General features: G+C 28.9%; 3 protein-coding genes across 4 annotated transcripts; all 3 read right to left on the reverse strand.

Moving 5' to 3' along the window:
- Positions 1–2,055: 2,055 nt before the first annotated feature.
- LOC135957331 (uncharacterized) lies at positions 2,056–2,914 on the reverse strand. Its single transcript, XM_065508056.1, has 2 exons — positions 2,724–2,914; positions 2,056–2,662 (listed from the first exon to the last, which is right to left on the reverse strand). Exons 1-2 carry the CDS (start codon positions 2,840–2,842, stop codon positions 2,125–2,127), a joined length of 657 nt encoding a protein of 218 aa, XP_065364128.1. The 5' UTR covers positions 2,843–2,914; the 3' UTR covers positions 2,056–2,124.
- A 989-nt stretch (positions 2,915–3,903) lies between these two features.
- On the reverse strand, positions 3,904–11,933 carry LOC135959195 (kelch-like protein 5). The gene is made up of 8 exons (XM_065510281.1): positions 10,825–11,933; positions 6,523–6,886; positions 6,074–6,451; positions 5,711–6,012; positions 5,440–5,647; positions 5,255–5,377; positions 4,958–5,188; positions 3,904–4,446 (listed from the first exon to the last, which is right to left on the reverse strand). The coding sequence occupies exons 1-8, from the start codon at positions 11,076–11,078 to the stop codon at positions 4,369–4,371; spliced, it is 1,938 nt and encodes a 645-aa protein (XP_065366353.1). The 5' UTR covers positions 11,079–11,933; the 3' UTR covers positions 3,904–4,368.
- Positions 11,934–13,835: 1,902 nt separating this feature from the next.
- On the reverse strand, positions 13,836–16,444 carry Dsor1 (mitogen-activated protein kinase kinase 1). 2 transcript variants are annotated; one of them, XM_065507157.1, is made up of 4 exons: positions 16,233–16,444; positions 14,935–15,565; positions 14,551–14,877; positions 13,836–14,142 (listed from the first exon to the last, which is right to left on the reverse strand). In XM_065507157.1, exons 1-4 carry the CDS (start codon positions 16,334–16,336, stop codon positions 14,026–14,028), a joined length of 1,179 nt encoding a protein of 392 aa, XP_065363229.1. In that variant the 5' UTR covers positions 16,337–16,444; the 3' UTR covers positions 13,836–14,025. The 2 variants fall into 2 exon arrangements, with proteins under 2 accessions (XP_065363229.1, XP_065363228.1); XM_065507156.1 differs by having other exon boundaries at positions 14,935–15,574; positions 16,233–16,443.
- Positions 16,445–22,671: the final 6,227 nt, after the last annotated feature.

The raw sequence follows: 22,671 nt of genomic DNA on the forward strand, positions 1-22,671 counted from the left end.
ATTTAAATTTTAGCAACAATTTTATAAAAAATAGGACTCTTTTGAAGAAAATGGGACGAAATCATCATTGTACCGAAGATGAGAAAAAAATTGTTCAAACGATGAGAAATCAAGGAAAATCATTACGGGAAATAGCAAAGAGTATAGGAAGATCTTTACATTTTGTCCAAAATGCTTTATCTAAAAAACAAAAAAGAGAAACTCGCGGTAGACCAAAGAAAACCAGTCCAGAAACAGATAGGCGGATCGTCCTTATGGTTAAAAAAGACCCTTTCATATCATCGAAAGCTATTTCTGCGGAGCTATGTAACGAAATCAGTCCACAAACAGTTCGTCGTCGTCTTTTACAAGCTAAATTGCCGGGAAGAATTGCCAGAAAAGTGCCACTAATGCGCCAAAAAAATATCAAGACAAGATTAGAATTTGCTAAAGGGCACTTACAATGGTCCTGGTGTGAAGGCGAAAAAAAATGGAGAAATATTTTATGGAGCGACGAAACAAAAATAAATTTGTTCGGAAACGACTGCCAAAGAAATGTACGCGGACCAAAAGGAAAATAATTCCACGTTAAATTTACAAAAAAGACGGTAAAACATGGCGGGGGAAACATAATGGTTTGGGGTTGCTTTTCATGGAATGGTGTTGGTCCGATATTCCGAATAGAAGATACCATGAATGCTAGTGGGTATAGAGACATATTGGAAAACGTAATGCTTCCATATGCATCGGAAAATATGCCATTAATATGGACATTCCAGCAGGACAACGACCCAAAACATAGTTCAAGATTAGTTAAAAACTGGTTCTTGGAGAATAACGTACCTGTTTTAAGCTGGCCCAGCCAATCCCCTGATTTAAACCCAATAGAAAACTTGTGGAGTGAATTAAAGATAAGGCTTTCGAAGGATGTTTTCAAAAATAAAGACTATTTATGGGAGAAAACGCAAAAAATATGGTACGAGATTCCATTGGAGAAGTGTCAGAACTTGATATCCAGTATGCCCAGAAGAGTGGAGAAAGTTTTACAAAACAAAGGTGGATATACTGGATACTAGCTTTACTTTAATAATAAACTAATTTTTTTAAGATAAAATTTATTAGCTTTTGTTTAATAAGAATTTTTAAAAATGTATCTATTATTATGAGCACCAAATTTTTCGAAATTTAAGAAATTTAATTTACTTTATAATATTTATTATTAATTATGAAATATTTTGTTTTTGTTTTTTACTCTCCTTTTAACTATAAATAAAAATCGACTGAATTTTTTTTATAATTTTACAATATACCATTATTTTTTTTCGTTTTTAAAAAATAAATTTTGGTGTATCTATTATTTTGAGCAGATGTGTATATCTTATGAACAATCGTCAAAAAAAACCAAGTATCTATTGGAAAGTAAAAATTTACAGAAATTATAATAAAAAATAATATTTTTTGATTAAAAAACTATTAAATTATGCAAATTCATAAATTTTAAAGTTTGCTAAATTTGTTTTTATTAGCAATTTAAATTTCAATAAATTTAGCATATGGCAGTCTGTATGTTGAAATCAACTTACCGTAGCCCCCGAATAACTTACATACATGATTCAAACATCAATATATCGGCTATGGTACCAGTTCGGTTGCTATTTAAATTCGAGTAATATTTGACGAAAAAGACGTAACCACTAAATAAAATACATTTGAATTCTTTTATTTATTTCAAAAACTTATTTTTTTAGGATGATTCAAACAAAAAAAAAATTGTTTTACAAATTTGTACTAAAAAAGTGGTTTTGAGCAAATATTTGCCATGTGAGACACTGCCTTTACAAATGTCTGCCATAGCAATTCGGTCCTACAATGGGTGAAAATCTGGAAAAATATTTTGTAGCCCGTTTTTTTTTACCAAACTATTTTTTTACCATACATTGTTTTACCGCAAAATATTAAAAATTGTTTAAGCAAAAAAAAAACAACAAAAAATATTTATCTTAAAAGAATGAGGGTATATAAGATTCGGAGCAGCCGAAAATAGCTCTCTTAATTGGTTAAAATCTACATTTAGCATTTTTATATGTAATAAATTTATTTAACATATTTACATAAATTCATATGCATTTTAACAAGACATTAAAACTAAATTCCCAACTCTTGTTCCACTTGCTGCTCAAACTTTCTCATATTAATTAAAACCTTTATATTTTGTTCTTGTTCTTTATAAGTCAAATATATGGTAGCCAATGATTGTCCAACTAGAATCGAACCCAGTATAGGAAGAATTGGTTTGGTGAATTTTCTAAGTAACTGTAAGACTTCCAATGGGTTTTGCGTAATGGAAGGTAATCTATAGGTATAATGGCGTGTAGCGAACATACAGGCAGCCATGGGAGCCAATATAGTGGGATAAATAACACCAAAACCAACTTGAAATGCAGCAGCTCTCATTTGAACACAAGTTGGACACTCTCCCATAGGTTCTAATAATATAGAACGTTGAATAAATAATTTATGACACGATAGTGTAAATAATGCCGGTATAACAACAATTGGTAGATATGTGGAGAATCTGCCATATGTGCCCAATTTTAGTTTTTGGCGATAGTGATTATTAACAAAAATACCGGTGAAAGTGGCAAATGCGGCAATGATTCCAGGAGTATAACGGAGGGACCATCTAAAATTAAATATATTATTATTGGCCATTCTAAGCAGATGTAATTATGCAGCATACTTACACTTCACTTAATTTTTCCCAATTGGATATAAGTTTCCATTGATAGGTCAGTGCTTGCTCCTCACTAATTACAACAGCATCTTTCGGTATTTCATTGGAACGAGCTCTCGATAAAGCCATTATTGTTTAGCTTTTTATTCAATATTTCATAGATAAATTAAAATAAAATTTTAATGTAAAAATGCTTGTTTGTGTAAGGTGTTATGAAATTTAAGAAAAAAAAAAACAATAAACAGATGTTCGAAAGTGATGACAACGCGAGATGATAAGAATTTAAAAAATCGCTAATTTATTTTTAAATATTATTCATAAAATAGACATTAGAATAGAATTAATAATCGGACAAATTGTATGTCTGATAAAAATGAGCCTAAATATACATAAAAACATGTATGCTAAAAATTATAATAAATTTGAGAATGTAATTTTTTTGAACTTTTTAAAAATTTTGCGAAATTTTAATAAAAGTCGTGATATGAGAACATTGTAAAATATCTGTAAACATTCGATGTGATAGATAAAATTTATATTATGAAATTAATCTAATTTTGTATATTTATATCCGGCAACTTCAAAAAAATTATTCAAATTTTCAAATTTTTGTTTAAATTAGTTTCCCTACCAAATTATAAATTAAAAATATTACATTTTGAGGTTACTACATAATGTTGATAATTTGTCCATTATTATGGATTTATATATATTACTGAATTGTGTTGAAAATTTTAGAAAAATATTTTTTTTTTTAATTTGAAAGCTATTTTTAATTATTTTTTTTGTAAAAATATTACACAAACGATTTTTTTGAATATTGCTGATTAATTCGTAATTTTGAACTTACGAAGTAAAAAAATATTTGAATTTTGTTCCATACATCAAGTTTTTCTTTCTTTTATGGTATCCCATTTTTGCGATACAAATTTATACATAATTAATCCCATATTAAGCACAAAATTATGAAATTGTTTGTATTAAATTTTGACTGAGATCTTGATTTTCAACTGCCGATAGATAACTGAAGACCTTATTCAAGATATTTTTTCCGTATTCTAATATGTATTATGAAAAAAAATGTTAAAGAAAAAAATTAAATTACATGTATTTGCTTTTTTTATTAACAAATACTTTAGTAAAAAATTCCTTTGTTTTGCGAGTATAATTATGTTTTAAAAATGCAACTGTTTTCTTGAATTCCAAAACTGATTCATTGGAATAGTTTTAAAACTAAATTTTATTTTCGTCAGAATTATAGTAAATGTATTAAAAAATTAAAATACAATAAAATATCATTGCTTAAAATTATGCTTGTATAAATATATTATATGTAGTTAATAATAATTCATTCGTGTGCAGTATGTAGGGCTATAACTTTTTTTTGCAAATATCTATGAATATGGACATCGTACAATCAAATACATAATATTTTTATTACAAATTTGATGGAATCGAATTTAAAAATTATATCTTGTATTCTTAATTCACATTAACTTAGTTGTAAAAATAGGGAAAATTTTGAAAAATCATATTGCATGATACTTGACAAAAAAATGGCTATACCCCCAATGTGCAGTGATAATTTTTAAAGTAGATTTGTGATAGTGAAATAGTGAAAAATATATGTATAATTAATTATGTGTGTATGCATCTTATAGATTATAATAATCCACAAATTCCACAGTACGACGATAGCAACTAGGATTCAATCTCACAGGTTTCCATTGCTTCTAAATAATTTTAAAAATTTATGCAAAATAAAAAACAAAAGAAAAGAAAAAAGATATTAAAAATATACAATATAGGGGGAAGTAGTTATAATAAGTAGTTAAGTAATTTTAGAAAAAAAATTAAAAAAAAAAATAAACAAAATCATTCATATGAACAGTAATGGAATGTAGTATAGTAAATTACATACTCTTGCACAAAGAGAAGAGATAGCGTCAGTTAGATAGGAGAGAGTTATATTGTTGCTGTTGGATAAGAGCACCTAAAAGCAAAGGCTTGTTTTTTCATTCCAAATAGCAAATGTTCATAATAAAAATTGTTTAGTTTTTAAATGACGATCAACATCATTCTTCAGTTTGATTTAGTTTAATTTTCTTTTTTGAATCATGCTCAGTAGGTTTGTTTGTTCTCTTAAAATTTTACGTTATTAAGCTTAATTGGCATAGTAACACTTAGGCAGACAGATTACAACAGATATAATACGTAGTAGGAATATATTAAAATCAACTAAACTGTAGAACTGGGCATAGGTGCAGAAGGGGGTATTATATTTGGAATGGCCACGACACACGCTCCAGCACGACTAAATGTCAATAATGATACTTGCGTCCACTCATTAGCTTCAGGATCATATTCTTCCACCGTTTTTAAATAGTGATTACCATCGTAACCGCCAACGGCCATCAAACGATCGCCTAATAAAGCACAACCTATTGCATCTCTACCAATACTCAAGGAACAAATCTGAAAGATGTTTTTATGAGTGAATTTAAGGTTTTTTTTGCTGTTTTTTAAAAAAAGAAAACTTACCAAAGTCCAAGTGTCAGTACCAGGATCATATCTCTCGACTGTGTCAGTACGACAAACCGAAGGATTACTAGCAGGGCAATCATGACCTCCCAAAGCATAAATAAAACCATGTGCCACAGCGACCTTCAGAGCAAAAATTATTATTTTGAATTTTAGCGTTTTAATTAGAGAGAATAACAACTTACTCCAACACCGCCTCTGCGTTTATTCATGGGAGCACGCATAGTCCACTTATTTGTGTGAGGATCATAACATTCTATAGATCTATGACACACAGAACCGTCACGACCACCAACTACATACAAGCGACCTCCTAAAACAGCCACTCCTGCAGTAGAGCGCATAGAATACATAGGAGCCACATAACTCCAAGTGCGTGCCACAGGATCCCATCTTTATAGAATTATCTCCATATAGATTACATTATAGCTATAAAAAAAGTATAAAACAACATACCTTTCTACAGTATTAAGATAGCTCCAGCCATCATGACCTCCCACGGCATATAAAGGTCCTTCTAAAACAGCAACACCTAAGCCATGGCGGTGCGTTCCCATTGGATTCAACGGAGCCCATGCCAAAGAATTCAAGTCTAAACTCTCTACTGTGTTAAGCGTTTTTAAACCGTCACGACCACCAACAATAATTAACTTATCATTCATTACAGCCACGCCAAATTGCAAACGCCGAGCTGACATATTTTTCCATACAGTCCATTTGTCTAAACGAGGGCAATAGCTTTCAATACTGATGGCTCCCTAAAGATTTAAATAATCAATCAATTTTAGAGGTCTATTATATGCCTATATTCGCTACTACCTTATGGGCGTCCATTCCACCAACCGCCAACAATTTACCGACGGTTGACTTTCTTGGCTTTGTACGTTCTGAAGCTATAAGCGATCTTCTTTCAGGTAATAAATGCCATTTTAAAGCCTCCATTACCAATTGCTGACATTCATTTGAGGCGCAAACACTCTCCACATGATCCATTATAAAGGACGGCTGTAGCAATGGCAATCTCACCAATGCCAATAATTCGGGAATGTATTTTTCTCGAACAGCTGGATCATGTTGTATCCAAGACATTAAACTGTGGAAAACATCCTGTTCCGAGGGTACATTGAGATCATCGCTAGCAAGTAATTTGCCCAATTGATCGCCATTTAATTGGAAAAACTCTTGATTTTTACAAACCTATAAAAAATATGTAGTAATGGTAAAGTTGGTTTTCAAATCATTCTATAAGTAAAACTATATATACTCACCTGCATAAAGTGTTGACATGTATAGGCTTTGGCCAATCTTAATAAGGTATTACAACTTTGTTGTTCGGCGAAAAATGCAAATCCCAAACAATTTGAGGGATGCAATTGTCTAGCTAAAAAGTTACAGCAGGCTGTAACCACGGCATTTAATTGTAAAAGACAAGCTGTGGCCAATAGTGTTTCAACTGTGTCCTCACGCAACTCAATAAAACCCGTATAGCAATATTGCACAAGTATTTGTAATGCATCTCCATGTACCTCGCCTAGAGTTACTTCTTCTTCTTTCGTTTCACGCAAAGATCCCGTGAACATGGCAGAAAAATAAGCACTGGAAGCTGATAATACTAGACGATGTGCAGGCACTCTAAAATAAATGTCAAAAATTAAAAATAAATTGAATAGCGAAATATGTATGTATATATGAGGAAAATCAAATATTTTAGATAATCTTTTAAGTTCAAAATGGTTTAGTTTATTCCTGTACACTAATTTAAAACTTAAGACTAATATTTCATTAAAAATAACAAAAAATATTTAAAATTTTTATTTTTCGAATTTGGATTCAACAATTTCATGACTACTCATTTTTGAAAATTTAGTAATACACAGAAAAAAAAAATTCATAATTGGAATGAATTTTGTAATAAATATTATTAATCGAACTTGACTTTTTTTTCCCAAACTTATTTCATTCAAAATAAGAACATGTTCATAAATATTATAAAATTTTACATGACGGAAACTTTTGCTTTTTTTACTTAATTTTTTTAATAAATTGCATTATAATTGTATTATATAATGAATTAGTGCAAGAATATTTGCATAATAGCCATATATTGGCCAATATTTTAAGATAAAAAGGAGAATATCTGAAACTTAAAAATTATCATTAAACTAAATAAAACATTCATAAATATAAAAGCATTTCATCCTATTAAATCAATTTAATCATTTTCGCGCTTTTTATATCATTTTGTAGCTGAAAATCATAAAAAAACTAAAAATTTTCCATGAAAAATTTCAAACATTTTTGAACAACATAAAAATAAAAATGAAATTGAAATTATATTTTTAAAGCCTTCTAGATTTTATTTCAAAACATAAAATATTAAAAAAATCATACTATTTAAGAAATTATTTATAAATGTTATGAATTGAAATCAATGAATTCGAATCATAATATTTATGTTGAAATTTTTTTCTGTGTAGTATGTTTAATGCTGCCTTTTTTTGATTGCAGTTTAAAACTTTGCACTAATTAATTGTAGTGCAGATTTTTGCACTAAATCTTCGTTTAGTGATAGTTAAAAAATTATCACTATCACTATTTTTTTAGTGCTAGTTAAGAAATAAGCATTATCACTAAAGATGATAAAAAATAGTGCGAACTAAATTTTTTGAAATTTTAGTGAGTGATAGTGCAATGCTGATTTCAATCAACATTTAGTGCACTACACACATTACCAACGCAATTTTAATGTGCATTTTTAGATCAACGTATTTGTTTAATTGTTCTTTTAAAGTGGACTGGTTGGCTGTTCGCGTTCTATTCTTTTGTTTATATTCTCTCTATTTAATACGACCTACACTTGATGGTTTAATAAGAAAAAACCTGCAACAAAAGGCAACAACATCAACAAAACAACGCCAAATATGAATAAAGAAGTGAATGAACGACAGACGACCGACTGCAAAATACTATAAAGAGACTAATTGATCATTCCTAACACGATGCAGAATAGATGAATTTTAAACAGTTTCTGCGAGTTAAAACTTTTGCATGTACATTGTACGTTTATGTTAAAATGTGAGCATATTGTAAGAATATGGACATATAAACAACAAATAAAAAAAATATTAATTTATGTATATATGTATATTATTATAAACAGTGACAATGGCTATACTAAAACTTTAGTAAAATCTCCAGACAACCAATTGCAGTCAATTCACTTTCTTCGTTTTTGTTGATCGCTTCTCATTGTCAACAACAGAAACAGCGGCAGCAGTAAAACCAAACAGCCAGCTAGAGTTGAGGAACAAAAAAAATCTGAGAAAAATATTACAAACAAAGAAAACTTGCTATTGCAGATTGTTGTACATATTGTAAAAACAAAGAGATGATGCTGCAAATCGTATAATGGTGGGAAATTAATGGATTTGTTTGTTTTGGATACAAATAAATAAAATTATTTCTATAAGAATAATGACGACGAAATGGCTATGTACCTACATATCGCTCCCTTACTGCAAGACCGTCACAACTAAAAATGTTAATTTTAAAAATATTATTCTTTAAGTAATCCAAATATTCTGTTAATAATTTGTTATTTTAGGAGTACAAAACGTTTAAATTGAAAAAAAAAATATTAAGATTACGTGGAAAGTAATTTAGCTCTAAACTATATTTCTGAGTTGGGATGTGATCTTGCTTTAAGTAATATCTAAAATATTTTAGTTCCGGAATTCATTTTAAAATTTTCCTTCACTCTAATCTAGAACATTGTAGTGAATCAAATATTCTATAAAGTATATTTTTGAAAATTAAAAAATAAAGTTTTTGTTTAATTGAAATTAAAATGATACCAATTAATAGAACTATCAAGAAACTATTAGCGTGTGTTAAAATATGTATTCCATATTTAATAATTTTTAAAATACAAATTACAATCTTTTAGTAAAATTGTTTTATGCTAACTTCCCAATTTTTAGTTTGATAAATTCACTGAAATTTATTGTTGGGGGATAAGCTAGTTCCTATGCGCATTTCACTGGTTGCTTAGGCCAGATCATCAGGAAACCTTTTCCCAAAAAGGCTTTAGAAAAACTAAAGATATTATACAAATAGCTCAAGCTTTATTTGTAAAAATATCAAAGCTTAAACAAAACACCAACAATAAACCGTGATTTATCTTTTCTTACATTTCTCAACTTATCTTCTTTACACTCAATTGGGGTATTCACATGGTCTGCTATTATTCATATTGTCATAATGTCCTAATATATTATAATAGTTGTTGTTGTGTTTTAAATAAAAAAAGTATTATTTTATGACAAAACAATAAACATACATAGTTCAAATAGTGTTATTAGTTTAGAACTTTTTTGTTTGAAACACAACAAAAATTTGATTAAACTATCAAAATATATTAGGACATTATGACAATATGACCAAATAGTAGACCGTGTGAATACCCCAAATATAATTTTCCTTCATGATAATTAAAGAGCACGTGATTAAGTTTTTCAAAAATTAATATTTCGCGGATTTTAACATTTGCATTAAATATTATTTTCATTCTGGAACCAGTATTCAATACTACCAAATTAGAAATATCATCTGAAATATTTAAGGATATAAAAAGAAAAAATGTGAGTAAACACCAGTGAACTTTTTGATTTTTTTTTAAAATCATGAAAATCATTATAGTACGACTTAAATCTTTTTTTAGAACCGAATCTTTTATTCAGCCCAATCTCCAACAAAGCGAATTTTTTAAGTTTTAATCGATGGATAGATTTTAGGATTTTTTATTAAAAAACTGAAAAATTTAAAACATCCGTAAATTTTAGTTTCACTTATATACCACCAAGAAGTATTACCATAATTATTTATAGGCTATAGAAATGACCATAGTCAAGTGACTAATTTATGTTGGATTTAATCTGTAAGTTAGAAACCATGAAACAGATATCAAATTTGAATTTATTAACCACATAATGCCCTAAGGGCTCGGTTATGTAAATGAAGAATTAATAAATAGAAATATGAAAAAACTCTTGTAAGTCTCAAAGTGTATTTTTAAATTTTCAATGTTGATAACTTTAACAATAAAGGATTAGTTACCTAAGACACACACAGTATATCTATAGTCTGTCGATATGTGCCACTGTTTTTTTTTTATTAGTTTCTAAATAAATACAAGCCATCTGAATTCAGTTTCATCGCTTTGAAAAGGTTACATTTCCGAAGTATGCTATTAAATATACTCAAAATGGTAAACAATATTTATCTATAAAATCAATTTACATATTAAGTACATAAAAGTTTTTGACAATTGATTACTTGTAATTTTAAATGGCCCTTCTAGAATTTTTGTATACACTTTATTTTGCTTGAGAATTTAAATATTTTAAAACAAATTTACATGCAATAAACTGTTTAATTATTCTTGGTATATGCTACGTTGCATTGTAGTATGTCACAGTAATAGTTCTTTGTTTAAATTAATATTCGTTAAGCAATGGCTGAAGAAAACTTTAAACTTTATTGTATTGAAATATTTATTTGCCTTCACTTACCTACGACCATCAATGCCTGCTATTAGGACAACATCACATAGCTGTTGATTCTCCAAATATAATTGCATACGTTTGAGGACACTTTCAGCGTGATCACGACAGCGAAAGAACTCATCTTGGCTGACGGCTGAGTTTAAACTACCCAAACTATAATCACGGGTCAAGGATTCTGCATCCGTTAGTAGCGATATGCGGGCCGAGGAGGAATTTGTAGATTCACGACTGGGACTCTCTTTGTTTGTAGTATTGGCCATGATCTTAATCAAGCACAAAACATTAGTTTTTTTTTTTGTTTGTAGGAAAATGCAGTGCAATACAATGACAATGTGAATATTAAATGGTTTACAGTTTCCGGTTTTTTCTTTATGATGATGTTGACAAATTAGTTTATTAGATATTTAGTATAGACGTTTTGAAGCTTTACGTACATACATATGTATGTATGTTTTTTGGTTTGTTGATTTTAAGCAATTCAAAGATCAAGATTTCTTTGTACTAATTATTAAAATAATTCTCAATAGCCGCAAAATAAAATCTCACTGCTGTGGTACGTTGTTCGTTGGGAGGGAACGAAACACAGTGCAATTTGTTTGTGTTGCTGTAATTTTTGTTTTAATTATGACCGTCGTTGGGAACGCACGTTAAAGAACTGAACCAGTACAACCAGCATTCTTAATGTGGTAAGCTTTGCAGTAGTAGTAACAGCAGCAGCAGCAACTGCACCTGGCTTCTTACATTCGCTGGCTCTTGAGACAACAATGAATGCACTACTCCACTCTGCTCAACCAGCAAAAAATATACAAAATAAATGCTAAAGACAAAACACACACATTCGTGTATTCATATAATCGAATATGTATGTATAAATGTCTAGCTAGTAATCTCACAATGGAACTGCAACAGCAAGTAACATCGTCAACGAGATATAGTTTGCAATTTTTCTTAATATAATTTATTGTAGTTTTTTTTAGGGGGAGGCGGTTACGTCCAGGGGTATCGTACACCACAATAGTTGTTGTTGTCTTTTCTTTTTATCTCATAAACAAGAGTCAAAGAAACAAAAAACGCACTTGCACTTGATTAATAATAAAGTGAACCAGTTTGGTCACTTTACATTTAAGATCAGAATACCGACAAGGGATGATTGGGCCGCGAATTCTGTCCTAAGGGATGACGTGATCTCAATCTACACTGATGGTTCAAAGACAGAAAGAGGCACGGACTCGGGAATATTCGTTATTTCTGCAGCGACGTTGATCATGTTTTTTTATTTATTTATTTGTTACACTCTATTCTTCATTGTTTTTCTTTTTGTTATTTTACTTTTCTGAGTTTCCTTTATTTTCTATAATTACTTTATTTAAATTTCATTGTTTGCTTAATTTATATGTTGTTTATTTTTTTCTTATTGTTCTTTAGTATCTAATTTGTCTGTATTCTCTTGTCAGTTGCCATTCTTTGTTTTGATGAATATTTTGCTTTATCCGTTTTGTTTATATTTCATTTGCTAATGCGATGATGCCAGATTTTTAGGGGGCAGTGTTAAAATGATGTGTCAGGGTTTGGAGAAAGTATATATTAACATTTACTTTTTTTTGTTAAATACGAGGTGAAATTTTGACACATCGTTTGTTTGTGTTTTTAACAACTTTAATACATATTAATACTTAATATTATGTATTTCAACAATACAACAATTAAACTGCGATGAAAAGTATTTTAGTATGTACCATTTTGTTTATTTATTTGTGAAATCCATGTTCTGTCTTTGCCCTGCTCTATCGGGGGTTCGGACTGCGATAATAGGTATTACTTTTTTGCACGGCCTAGCTGATCTACTGTGGATGTCAGGAAGATAGATTCGTTCATTTGTGCGTCTGGTTGGTTCGGCACTGAACCCAATTCCTACATGTGAGGATCCTATTTAGGACCTGAGCATGATCCTTAGGGTATCACAAAGGGAACAATTTAAAAAAATTTCAAATCAAGGGGAATTTTTTCACGTGAACAAAGTTGATGAACGAAAAAAGGAAAATATTTCATGTGAAATATTAATTCGCGATAGGGGCGAATATTTCAAAATAAAGACATTTAAAGTTATATCTAATTTTAAATTTCTATACACATTGAATTTAAAATGACTTACCCCCATTAACACAAAATCTGGTTATGTGTTAACCAATAGTTATACTGTCGGTTAAATTTTGTTTGTATCAAAACTGTCAATATAACTTTCAGTTAACACATAACCATGTTTTGTGTTAATGGGGGTTAAAGCTTTAATTAATTTAACTTTTAGCCAGAATTTCTAATATTTTCAAAAAAAAAAAATATGTTTATGAAAATTTGTTCCTTCCGAAAAAGCATTTTTTGTTTGCACTGTGCAAATTTCTTAGACAATAATAGCACAAAGAAATTGTAATTTTTAATTAACTTGTATCTTACTTTAAAATCAAACAGTTTGGTTTGTATTTCCTATGGGTTTCGAAATAAAAAAATAAGTTTTGAATTTCTTTATTAATTAAACCTCCGAGTCGTAGGACGTTAAAAAATTTCATACGTTTTATGCAAAATAAGCTAACAGTTCGAAGAGAGTTCAATGAATTGGCATCATTTTAAAAGCTTTATTTTTAAGATTTTTTATTAAAATTTGCAACCTAACTATTGCACGGAATGAGACAAATTAATAACGCCAACAGTTTTAGCAAGCATAAGTATATGAGCATACAATTAGAAATTGGCGTGTCATATGGAAACAAAATTGAAAAATATTTTTAGTCAAATTTTCCAAAATTTTTAATTTTACTCATACAAAAAGATAATACAATTTGCTGTTCTTTATCGCACAATCACCAATAAATTAAACATTATTAATCCTTACCAATTCCAAACTAGCGACAAACTTTTTTTAATTGTGAAGATAGAAATCTACATTTGTGTTGGTAAAATTGCTAACAATTGTTTCATTCATTTTATATTTTTAATGATGAGTCAAAATCATTGAATCATACTTTCATTTCTCTTATCGTATCGTTTAATTGATATAATTTATTACAGAAATTTGTGTTTATTTTTAAGTTTTTCTTCTTTTTGATTTCTTGTTAAATTAAACAACTTTAGTGTGGTTGACAAGATATTACATTAAGTAAAAAGAATATTTTGCTTGTGTATTTTGATATTTGTTTTTTTTTAATAAATTATTTATTGATTGGGTGAAGTATTACGTTTCGGTGTAGAGGGTGGCAAATCCATTGTTTTACAAACCCAGCCTGCAATATCAACTTCCTCAACCTCAGCCTTACGTATCCAAGCATGATTCTAAAAAGGAAATAAATAAAAAAGATATTAACAATTTGGTTTAAAATCAAGTAAGAGTGCTGTATTCGTCAGGGCCTAATCATATATACATCTCCAAAGTTTGGATAAATATTAAATTTGGTTAAAAAAATTGTTGCAACAAAATCGAGATAGTCCTGTAGGTGGATATTTCGATTCCGTAACGATTCTGAACACACTTAATGGGGTCGCAAATTACAAACGGAATGACAATCTTATATATAGCTACCTTAATATAGAAAGGCCCTAACTAACATTTTCCTTACTTTACAGGAGAAGAAAACAACTTAATAAAACTTAGAGTTCTGTAGTTGCGATTTTTTTAACACATATATGTGATTATACCCACAATTGAAGTGAAGGGTATAATAAAAAACTTGGATTACTTACCAATAATGTTTTCAAGTCAGCTCGTTCATCGGGGTTTTTCTTCAAGCATATATCCACGAAATCTTTAAACTCGTCTGTAAATACGTTGTGCTCCAATTTTGGTGGAGGTTCATTGACTATGTAATCAAGTAACTCAAATATGGCCATAACTTTTGGTTCGACCAACGTCTGTGTACCATCTTCATTTTTCTCATCGAAAATGGCTGCTATTGTTTTGGCATCTGGTGGTGGTATGGGATACATGCCTATGGCCATCTCTACCAACGATAAACCTAAAGACCAAATATCCGACTGTACTGAATAGTGAGTGCCCTGCAATCGTTCAGGCTGTAAAATCATAATAATTTCATTTCAATTCATATGCTTTAGTTTAAAGTAACTTACCGACATATAACTTCTGGTGCCAACAAAGGAATTTGCCATAGAGTCTATCAATTGACCAGATACACCAAAATCACAGATTTTTATTTCTCCACTGCTGTTTACTAGAATATTACTTGGCTTCACATCTCTATGCATGATGGCATGTTTCTCCCTTAAATAACTAAGACCTTTCAATACGGCCAACGTTATTTTTCCCAATATGGGTTCTGGTATTTTGCCAGCTCTTTTGAGTATTAAATCCAATGAACCGCCATCCATGTATTCCATACAAATACTGATTTCACCATCACTATAAAATGCACCATAGAAGCCCACAATGTGAGGAAAATTGCACTCATGCAAGACTTTTAACTCTCGTATAATTTGTTTCTTAATGGCCGGCTTTACTTCCAAGTGTATCAATTTTCTAGCCATTATCAATTGGGTAGGTATGTGTCGGACTTTCATAACCACGCCGCCATTGCCGGAACCCAGTTCGCCCAGTTTTTCCAGATCGTCATCTGACAACTCGCCTATTTTCTCCTTTTGGCTTAGGAATACTTTAATACGCTTACGGGCTGTGTCATCCATCTCAAGTTCCTCCAGGGTTTCGGTCAGGGCCTCAATGCTCGTCTTCGGCTTGCCCAGCAAACTATGTTTTCTTTAATTTAACTTTTTAATGAATTTTTGTGCAACAAAACAAAAAATTATGCAAGCAAACAATGAGGAAACTAAAAGTCTTAAAACAGAGGTGGTAGATGGTAGATGTGGAAGATGTTGAAGATACTACTACACTGAAAGGATTAGTTGGTTAACGTAGAAGAGAAGATTTTACATAAAATTACAACGCGCTAGACATCAATAACAACACAGCTCAATCAGAACAAGACGTGACATCAAGAGAAAAAGAAGATACATTTCACGACCACAAACTTTCCAAATGAAGTATGCAAATAGGTACAATGTTGAAAATCGTTTTACATCTAAAGAATAATACGAACTCGGTGTAACTACTATTCAACAATAGAAAAACTTTTTCTGAGTTTATAAGGTCTAAGTGTAGGAAATGTCTCATGAAATAGAAATAAAACAAGATTCTTTAACACTTGTTGACTTGTAGGTTTCCAAAAATACCCATACGTGATGATGATTTAATTGAAAAATAGCATTGGATAGTTTGATTACAAATTAGATCATTCATTCATTCGTTATACATATTTTTAGGCTATATAGTGAGATGTGTTTAAAGCAATTAAATGTGATAACAATAATGAAAATATAAAAAATGAAATAAGTATTTTAAAAAAATCAATATTTACTCTGTGCCAGAAGGAGTTTTAAACGGTGGTGTTGGCACCACCTGTGATGAAGCTGCTGACGCATCCACTGGAGGCAGTGTTAAATTCAACTTGTTCTTAGACATCTTCCTTAGAGATTTAACTGCTGTTGGCTTGGTTACTTAATATTTAAGGTTTTAATAACAAAGTTATTAATTTTCTGTTGCAGTTTACAAAATATTATTTTTTTTTCCAAATTCCTAATTTTAAAGAAGATACACCCAATTTTCTGTTGTTTTTCTTCGTGTTCTTTATTCTGTTTTTCTTCATAAAAAAATTCGCAAATAGAAATCAGCCGGTAACAACAGCGAAGTTGGTTGCAGTTTCTCACAATAATCTGGTAGTATTGTTTAGTGGTTTGCAAAAGTATGGTAAGCTTGTTTATTGTTTTTACATCAAGGTGGTAACATTGTGGTAAAATAGTGGAGAGTTGTGGTAAGTAATGCCAAGTTCGTGAATGTACATCTGTACATATATGGAAGCTTGAATTTATGTATATTTAAAATTAAATTTAACGGCTTTTATAAATATGGTATTGCATTTCAAATACATTTTAACTGTTTTTTTAATTAAATGATTTATGTTTTATAAGCCTACGATATTTCGTCCCCTTTGGACGTGGATCCACAAAGTGGGTCAAAAGATCAATTGAAAAATTACTTTTGTTCTAGATGTCTACTAACAGAAAAATTTTAAACTTAATTATTTCGAAATGGCAAATAAATTATACACTATTGTTTTATTAAGGGGACGATTTGTAAGTATTATTAATTTTCATAAATTGTATTTAACTTCCTGTTTGTCGAAGTCAAAAGAAAAATTAAAAACTCCAAGTCTTAAAAATAGTATGTACTTTTAAAGGAACATGTCCCACCTTTATCTTGATATCGTTGAACTAACTATATATTTTACATAGACATGACATATTTTTATATGTACTTTAGATATAAATCAAATCAAGGAAAATACATATTTTATTTATTTAAAATTTTCAGAAACATATTAAAGATTTTGTTTAAATGTTGACAAATTTTTTAATATTTTAGTTTTTAGAGAAAATACAACTTGTAATCAAGAACCCTAAATTAATATTGAAAAATAACAGATTCAAATTAATATTAAGAAAAATTAAATTGAGAAATCCAAAATAAATTCAATTTGATATTGAGAAATTCAATTTATCACAGTAACGAAAGCAATTTTGTTTTCAACTTTAAAAGAATTTTATAAAATTCAAACGAATTTCTATGAGCATTTAAAATGTTTACATAGAAATCATATTAAAAAAATAAACAAATTTTGTGATTTGTAAAAACAAAAAAATTTTAAATTTATAAATTTTAAAATAAATATATTGAGAAAAATACTAAATATACACCTACATACATAGAATTAAAAAATCTTGATATTGAGAAAAAACAAATTGAAATTAAGAAATCCTTATTAATATTGAGAAAATCTAAATTGAAATTAAAAATAGGATATTAATATATAAAATAATTTATTATTTTCAATATGTATTAATTTATCAAATTGTATTTTCTCATTTTTAATTTTCTGAATATTAATTTGTATTCTCAATTTCAATTAATTTTTTTCCTAAATTTTAACTAGAATTTCTAAATTTCAATTTGTATACCTATTTTCTCAATTTCAATTGCTTTCAGTTTTCTGTTCTGAATTTTTCGTTATTAATTTGAATTTGTTTTTTCTCAAGTTGTTTTTCTGAATTATAATTTGTATTTCCTCAATTAGATTTCGCATCTTCAATTTGTATTTTCTCAATATTCTTTTGGATTTCTTAATTTTTATTTGTTTTTTTCTCAATATAAATTTTGATATTCTCAATTTCCAATTGAAATGGTGTAGAAAATGTGCCAAAGTCTAAATATCAACTTGAAATGGTTGGAAAAGAAGCTGCATACTCACATTTACAATAGTTACAATAATAGGAAAATAAAAATAGTGTAGGTAGGTATGTAGGAATGTTCATAATATTAATACAAAATATTCCTAAAGCACTGTGTTTAATTTTAAATGTTTAAAACTTTAAAAAACAGTAAACATTCAGTATTGAAATTAAACTAAATTTTTTTGCTTTAAAATTGATTATTATCATCAATAATGATATTTTATTTTTCAATAAAGTGCGTAAAAATTAATTAATGTTTAATTATTTAGAATTTGTATTTATCTTTAAATTTTCCATGTTCAAAATACATTTTTGTAAAATCAATTTTTCTGCTTTGTTTTCATTTCATGTAACTCCGCCCTCTCTTGATAACTTTTCTCTTCCCTATTTTCATGAAGCCCTCTAGCCATCTCTGTCTCGCACATGCTTCCCTAATGTAACTTGAGATAAAAACACAAACAAACAAATATTACTGTTTTGTTTTGGTGTGTGCTTGGTATGTATGCGGTTGTTGTATTTTTGTATATTTTCTTTATGAATATGTGAGTGAGTGCATGAATTTTTTTTATAGGAGGATTAATGATGAGTCAATTAACTTGACTTTCTTAGTAGCCATATTGGCATTTATATTTGAAAATACATACAGTTTGCCACCAAAAACATTTAAAAAAAATTAAAAATAATTTATAAAAAAAACAATAATCAAAAATTGCCAAACGAAATAAAAAGTCATACCTATAATTAATTAAAAAATATTTGAAAAGGCCACAAACTTGTTTGTCAGGTGCTGTTGTTGTCTCAAATAACCTTGAAAAAAATTTATGTTCGTATTGTGGTGGCTGCAATTAATCATTTTAATTATTAAAATCAATCACCATTTTTAATTAGGCATTATAATGCATTAGTTAGATTTATTTTACTGAAGTAGTCAAAATATCAAATAAAATATTATTTATTAACTTATTTAAATCAATAAATTAAAAATTATACTTTTTGTTGATGAGCTATTATATAGAGTTATTCTTTGTATGGATTATTTATATAAAATTATTTATGGCAATAAAATTAAAACGCAAAAATTTGCATTAATTTAGAAAATAATAATGCATGAAGTTTTTATTATACTAAAACATTTGCCAAATCGTTACGCTTCTAAAGATTTTGTTTAACATGCTTATAAAATTCTCTTAATAATAAAGTCACTATAAATAATGAAGATGTTAAAATGTTGTATTAGATTTTTTGTAATATATTATAATTGATAATCAATTGATTACAAGCGGTTTTTAACACATCGTTATTTTTTTTTTGACAAATTAATTAATTTGTCATCAATAATTTTGTAAATTACTGAGTGGGAATGGATTTACAGAATTAATTGGTATTTTAGAGTAAAATTCACATGTCTCTTATACATGTTTATTAATATTATTTATTGACATAAAATATGTAGAAAAAAAATTGTGGCGTGGATGCAATATAAATTACTATTACTATTCTACTAAAAATATTTAATTGCTACAAAAGAACATCAACGATATGATTATTTCATCACAAAAAGAGAACATCCGTCTTATAGTTAACGATAATTCTGTGTTAATTTGTGTTAAATTCACTCCATCGAAATGTTTTTCTATTTTTCGTTCTAGTTTTAAATCATAATTTAAAAAAATGAGATTAAAACTATTCACCTTTAAGTAATTTACATACACAGAAAAAACTATATTTCAATTCAAACATTTATCACATATTGAACTGGTTTCAATTATTTCATAATTGAATCAAGTATTCGAAAAATTACAAAAATGTGTTTTCAATTACGAAAATTATCTATTCAATAATTTTTGTATTTAAAATTCAACCAATAACGAAAATTGTATATTCAATTGTCAAAATTATCAAATTCAAAAGTCAAAATTCAATAGAAAATATCAGAAAATTTTGTTTTTGAGCAAATGAATACTTGATTCAATTATGAAATAATTGAAACCAGTTCAATATGTGACAAATATTTGAATTGAAACGGTTTAAGAAATAGTTTTTTCTGTGTACGTATTAATCATTCTATTTGATTCTAAATTGAGCAGTTCTTATATCTGTCAGAATGTTATATAAAGTTTCCATTTCCTATATTTTAGGATTGGGGCATTCGGGATGATTCTCAGATGAAATGTATGCTCCTAACTAAGCTTAAAGAGTTCCAACTTGATAAAAGTTCGCACAGCACGTCTGCTAAGACCCGAGTCGCTTCTAAGGATGAGTCTGATTTTACTTAAAACGGTAGACAGTTTTTCTGTTCCACACACTCAGTTCATTTGTAATACGTTCGAAGGGAAATAGATTGGACCAATATTATGGTATTGGGCTGTGTCCAATTTAGATTCTGAAAAGTTTGGAAGTTCCTTGTCTCTAGCGTAATATGTATTTCTTTTTCACATGAAGATAGATGATCTTTAGAGCGCAAGGAACTATTATTCAATTTAATACAACAGATTAACAATCCATAGGAAATTTTAGAACAATTATACTTTCTATATACATATATTTTTGCATGAATGCTTGAGCTAATAAATGAAATATAAATACGGTCCTTTGGAATGTGTGTTTTTTTTAGGGTAAAACCAAGTGATCTTAATATCGTTATTATAATTGAACTCTACACAAGTTGCTGATCGTATCTAGGATTGCCATGGTTGCAACGGGTAACGGAGGATCAGTATTCGGTGTTGGCGAGGGTGCCTGAGAAATGTAATTAAATACAGTTATTTTTAAAAAATATTGGAAATTAAATAAAACTTTAATTAAAAGAATCATTACATATTTTATAAAATGTTTGCTTAAATTTCTATAGTTTTCAAATTTCATTTTGTAATGAGGGATTACAAATAGATGGCGTATCTTTGGAACGCGGATTTTGTCAGTTTGAAGCGTACATATCTATCATTTATTCCCACGTACTTATTGAACATTATAGTGCTTCGAAAAAGTCAAATTTTGTTCTATATGCGGGAAGATTAGCCTTTCTTCTTTAATTTTAAAAACTTGAGATGGAAGACAAATTTCGACTAGGCCAGCCAAGAATACTAAGAATTACTCCATGCAGATCTTTGTCAAACTCAACAAGAGCTTGGGAAATAGCAAGGCAATTGTGTAACATACGAATTGAAGCCGAGAGACCTTGACGATTTTGTATGTCCGAAATTATGTTTGAACGCTATAAAAGAAAATCATTTTACCACCGAATCATTACTAGCGATGATAAATGGATTAATTACGATAACCCGAATAGTAAAAGATCGTATGTGAAGCCCGGTCAACCAGCCGAATACACATCTATCTATTATGAGCATTGGCCAAAAAACGCTCAGAATATGCGGCCAGACATGAAACCGTAATATTGCATCATGACAATTTTCGGCCATATGTTACAATACCTGTTAAAAACTATTTAGAAAGAAGTGGTTGGGTAGATTTGCCTCACCCGTGTATTTATTATTCTGACTTCAAAGAATACATCTGTAATCGTATGAAAAAACTACGTAACTCCACTTTTTGAGAAAATTGAGGCAACACAAAAAATAGAAAGTTTCATTTACTATCACTCTGTCAGATGGTAATTTTGATGTAGTTTCTCATTTAAAAGTTATTTTCATGTAAATACTTGCTAACTCCATACATTTTTTGGAAAAAACAAGGTAATTCCATGGTTTCTTAAAAAACAGAAAAATTACAAGTTTAAAACGATAGACTAGACGATAGTGTGCTGGGCTATCAATCTGAGGGTTGCGGGTTCGATTCCCGACAGAGACTTTGGGTGTATCTGCAGACAAGCAAAAAGCTTCGCAATTTGTTAAAATGATAAGTGTGTTTTTCTCGTGTTTTCAAAAAATTAAGTTACCTAGTTTTTCCAAACGACCACAGACATTAAAAATGAAATCTAGACACTTATTGTACTGAAATGTATTCTTCAATTGTACTAGATCGTTGTAATGTCATCTATTAAGCTTAACATTCGTGATAGATTTCGCAGTCTCCGAATCATATTTCTTTAGTTCATAATTAATTTAAATCATCATAATTCAATTAAATCTACAATGTGTTTGTGTATTCTTATTATAACAATATTTTTTTGAGGCAGAAGAATAAATTTGCTTCATATTAAAAAATGATTTTCCAAGAACTTAAAAAAATATTAAAATTAACCATTTTTTCAGGAAGTTTTTAATAATGTAATACAAAAAAGAAATTCCAGATATAAACTCAGGTTTTTCTTGCAGTCATTTGACCATAATTTAAATCGTAAATCAATTCCTTAGAAAGACTCGTTTTTAAAAATTTTACACATTTCAACAAAAGCAACAGCATTACAAAACTTTAGTATTATTACAAAAAACGGGTGGTCCAACTACAGGTATCTGATATGAAATTAATAATTCTGAATTTCTATTGTACATATATGACTTTATTAGAAACAAGTAAGATAGCTATATTCGGGTGTGCCGAATCTTA

This window comes from Calliphora vicina, chromosome 4 (assembly GCF_958450345.1).
Source record: "Calliphora vicina chromosome 4, idCalVici1.1, whole genome shotgun sequence".
Lineage (NCBI taxonomy): Eukaryota > Metazoa > Arthropoda > Insecta > Diptera > Calliphoridae > Calliphora > Calliphora vicina.

Coding starts and splice junctions, on each gene's coding strand:
- LOC135957331 (XM_065508056.1), bottom strand. CDS start 2,842: ATGGCTTTATCGAGAGCTCGTTCCAATGAAATACCGAAAGATGCTGTT. Junction 2,663..2,723: donor TGGGAAAAATTAAGTGAAGT/GTAAGTATGCTG, acceptor ATTTAATTTTAG/ATGGTCCCTCCGTTATACTC.
- LOC135959195 (XM_065510281.1), bottom strand. CDS start 11,078: ATGGCCAATACTACAAACAAAGAGAGTCCCAGTCGTGAATCTACAAAT. Junction 6,887..10,824: donor GCAGGCATTGATGGTCGTAG/GTAAGTGAAGGC, acceptor CATTTATTTTAG/AGTGCCTGCACATCGTCTAG. Junction 6,013..6,073: donor GTGGAATGGACGCCCATAAG/GTAGTAGCGAAT, acceptor TTAAATCTTTAG/GGAGCCATCAGTATTGAAAG.
- Dsor1 (XM_065507156.1), bottom strand. CDS start 16,336: ATGTCTAAGAACAAGTTGAATTTAACACTGCCTCCAGTGGATGCGTCA. Junction 14,878..14,934: donor GCACCAGAAGTTATATGTCG/GTAAGTTACTTT, acceptor ATGATTTTACAG/CCTGAACGATTGCAGGGCAC. Junction 14,143..14,550: donor CTGACTTGAAAACATTATTG/GTAAGTAATCCA, acceptor TTTCCTTTTTAG/AATCATGCTTGGATACGTAA.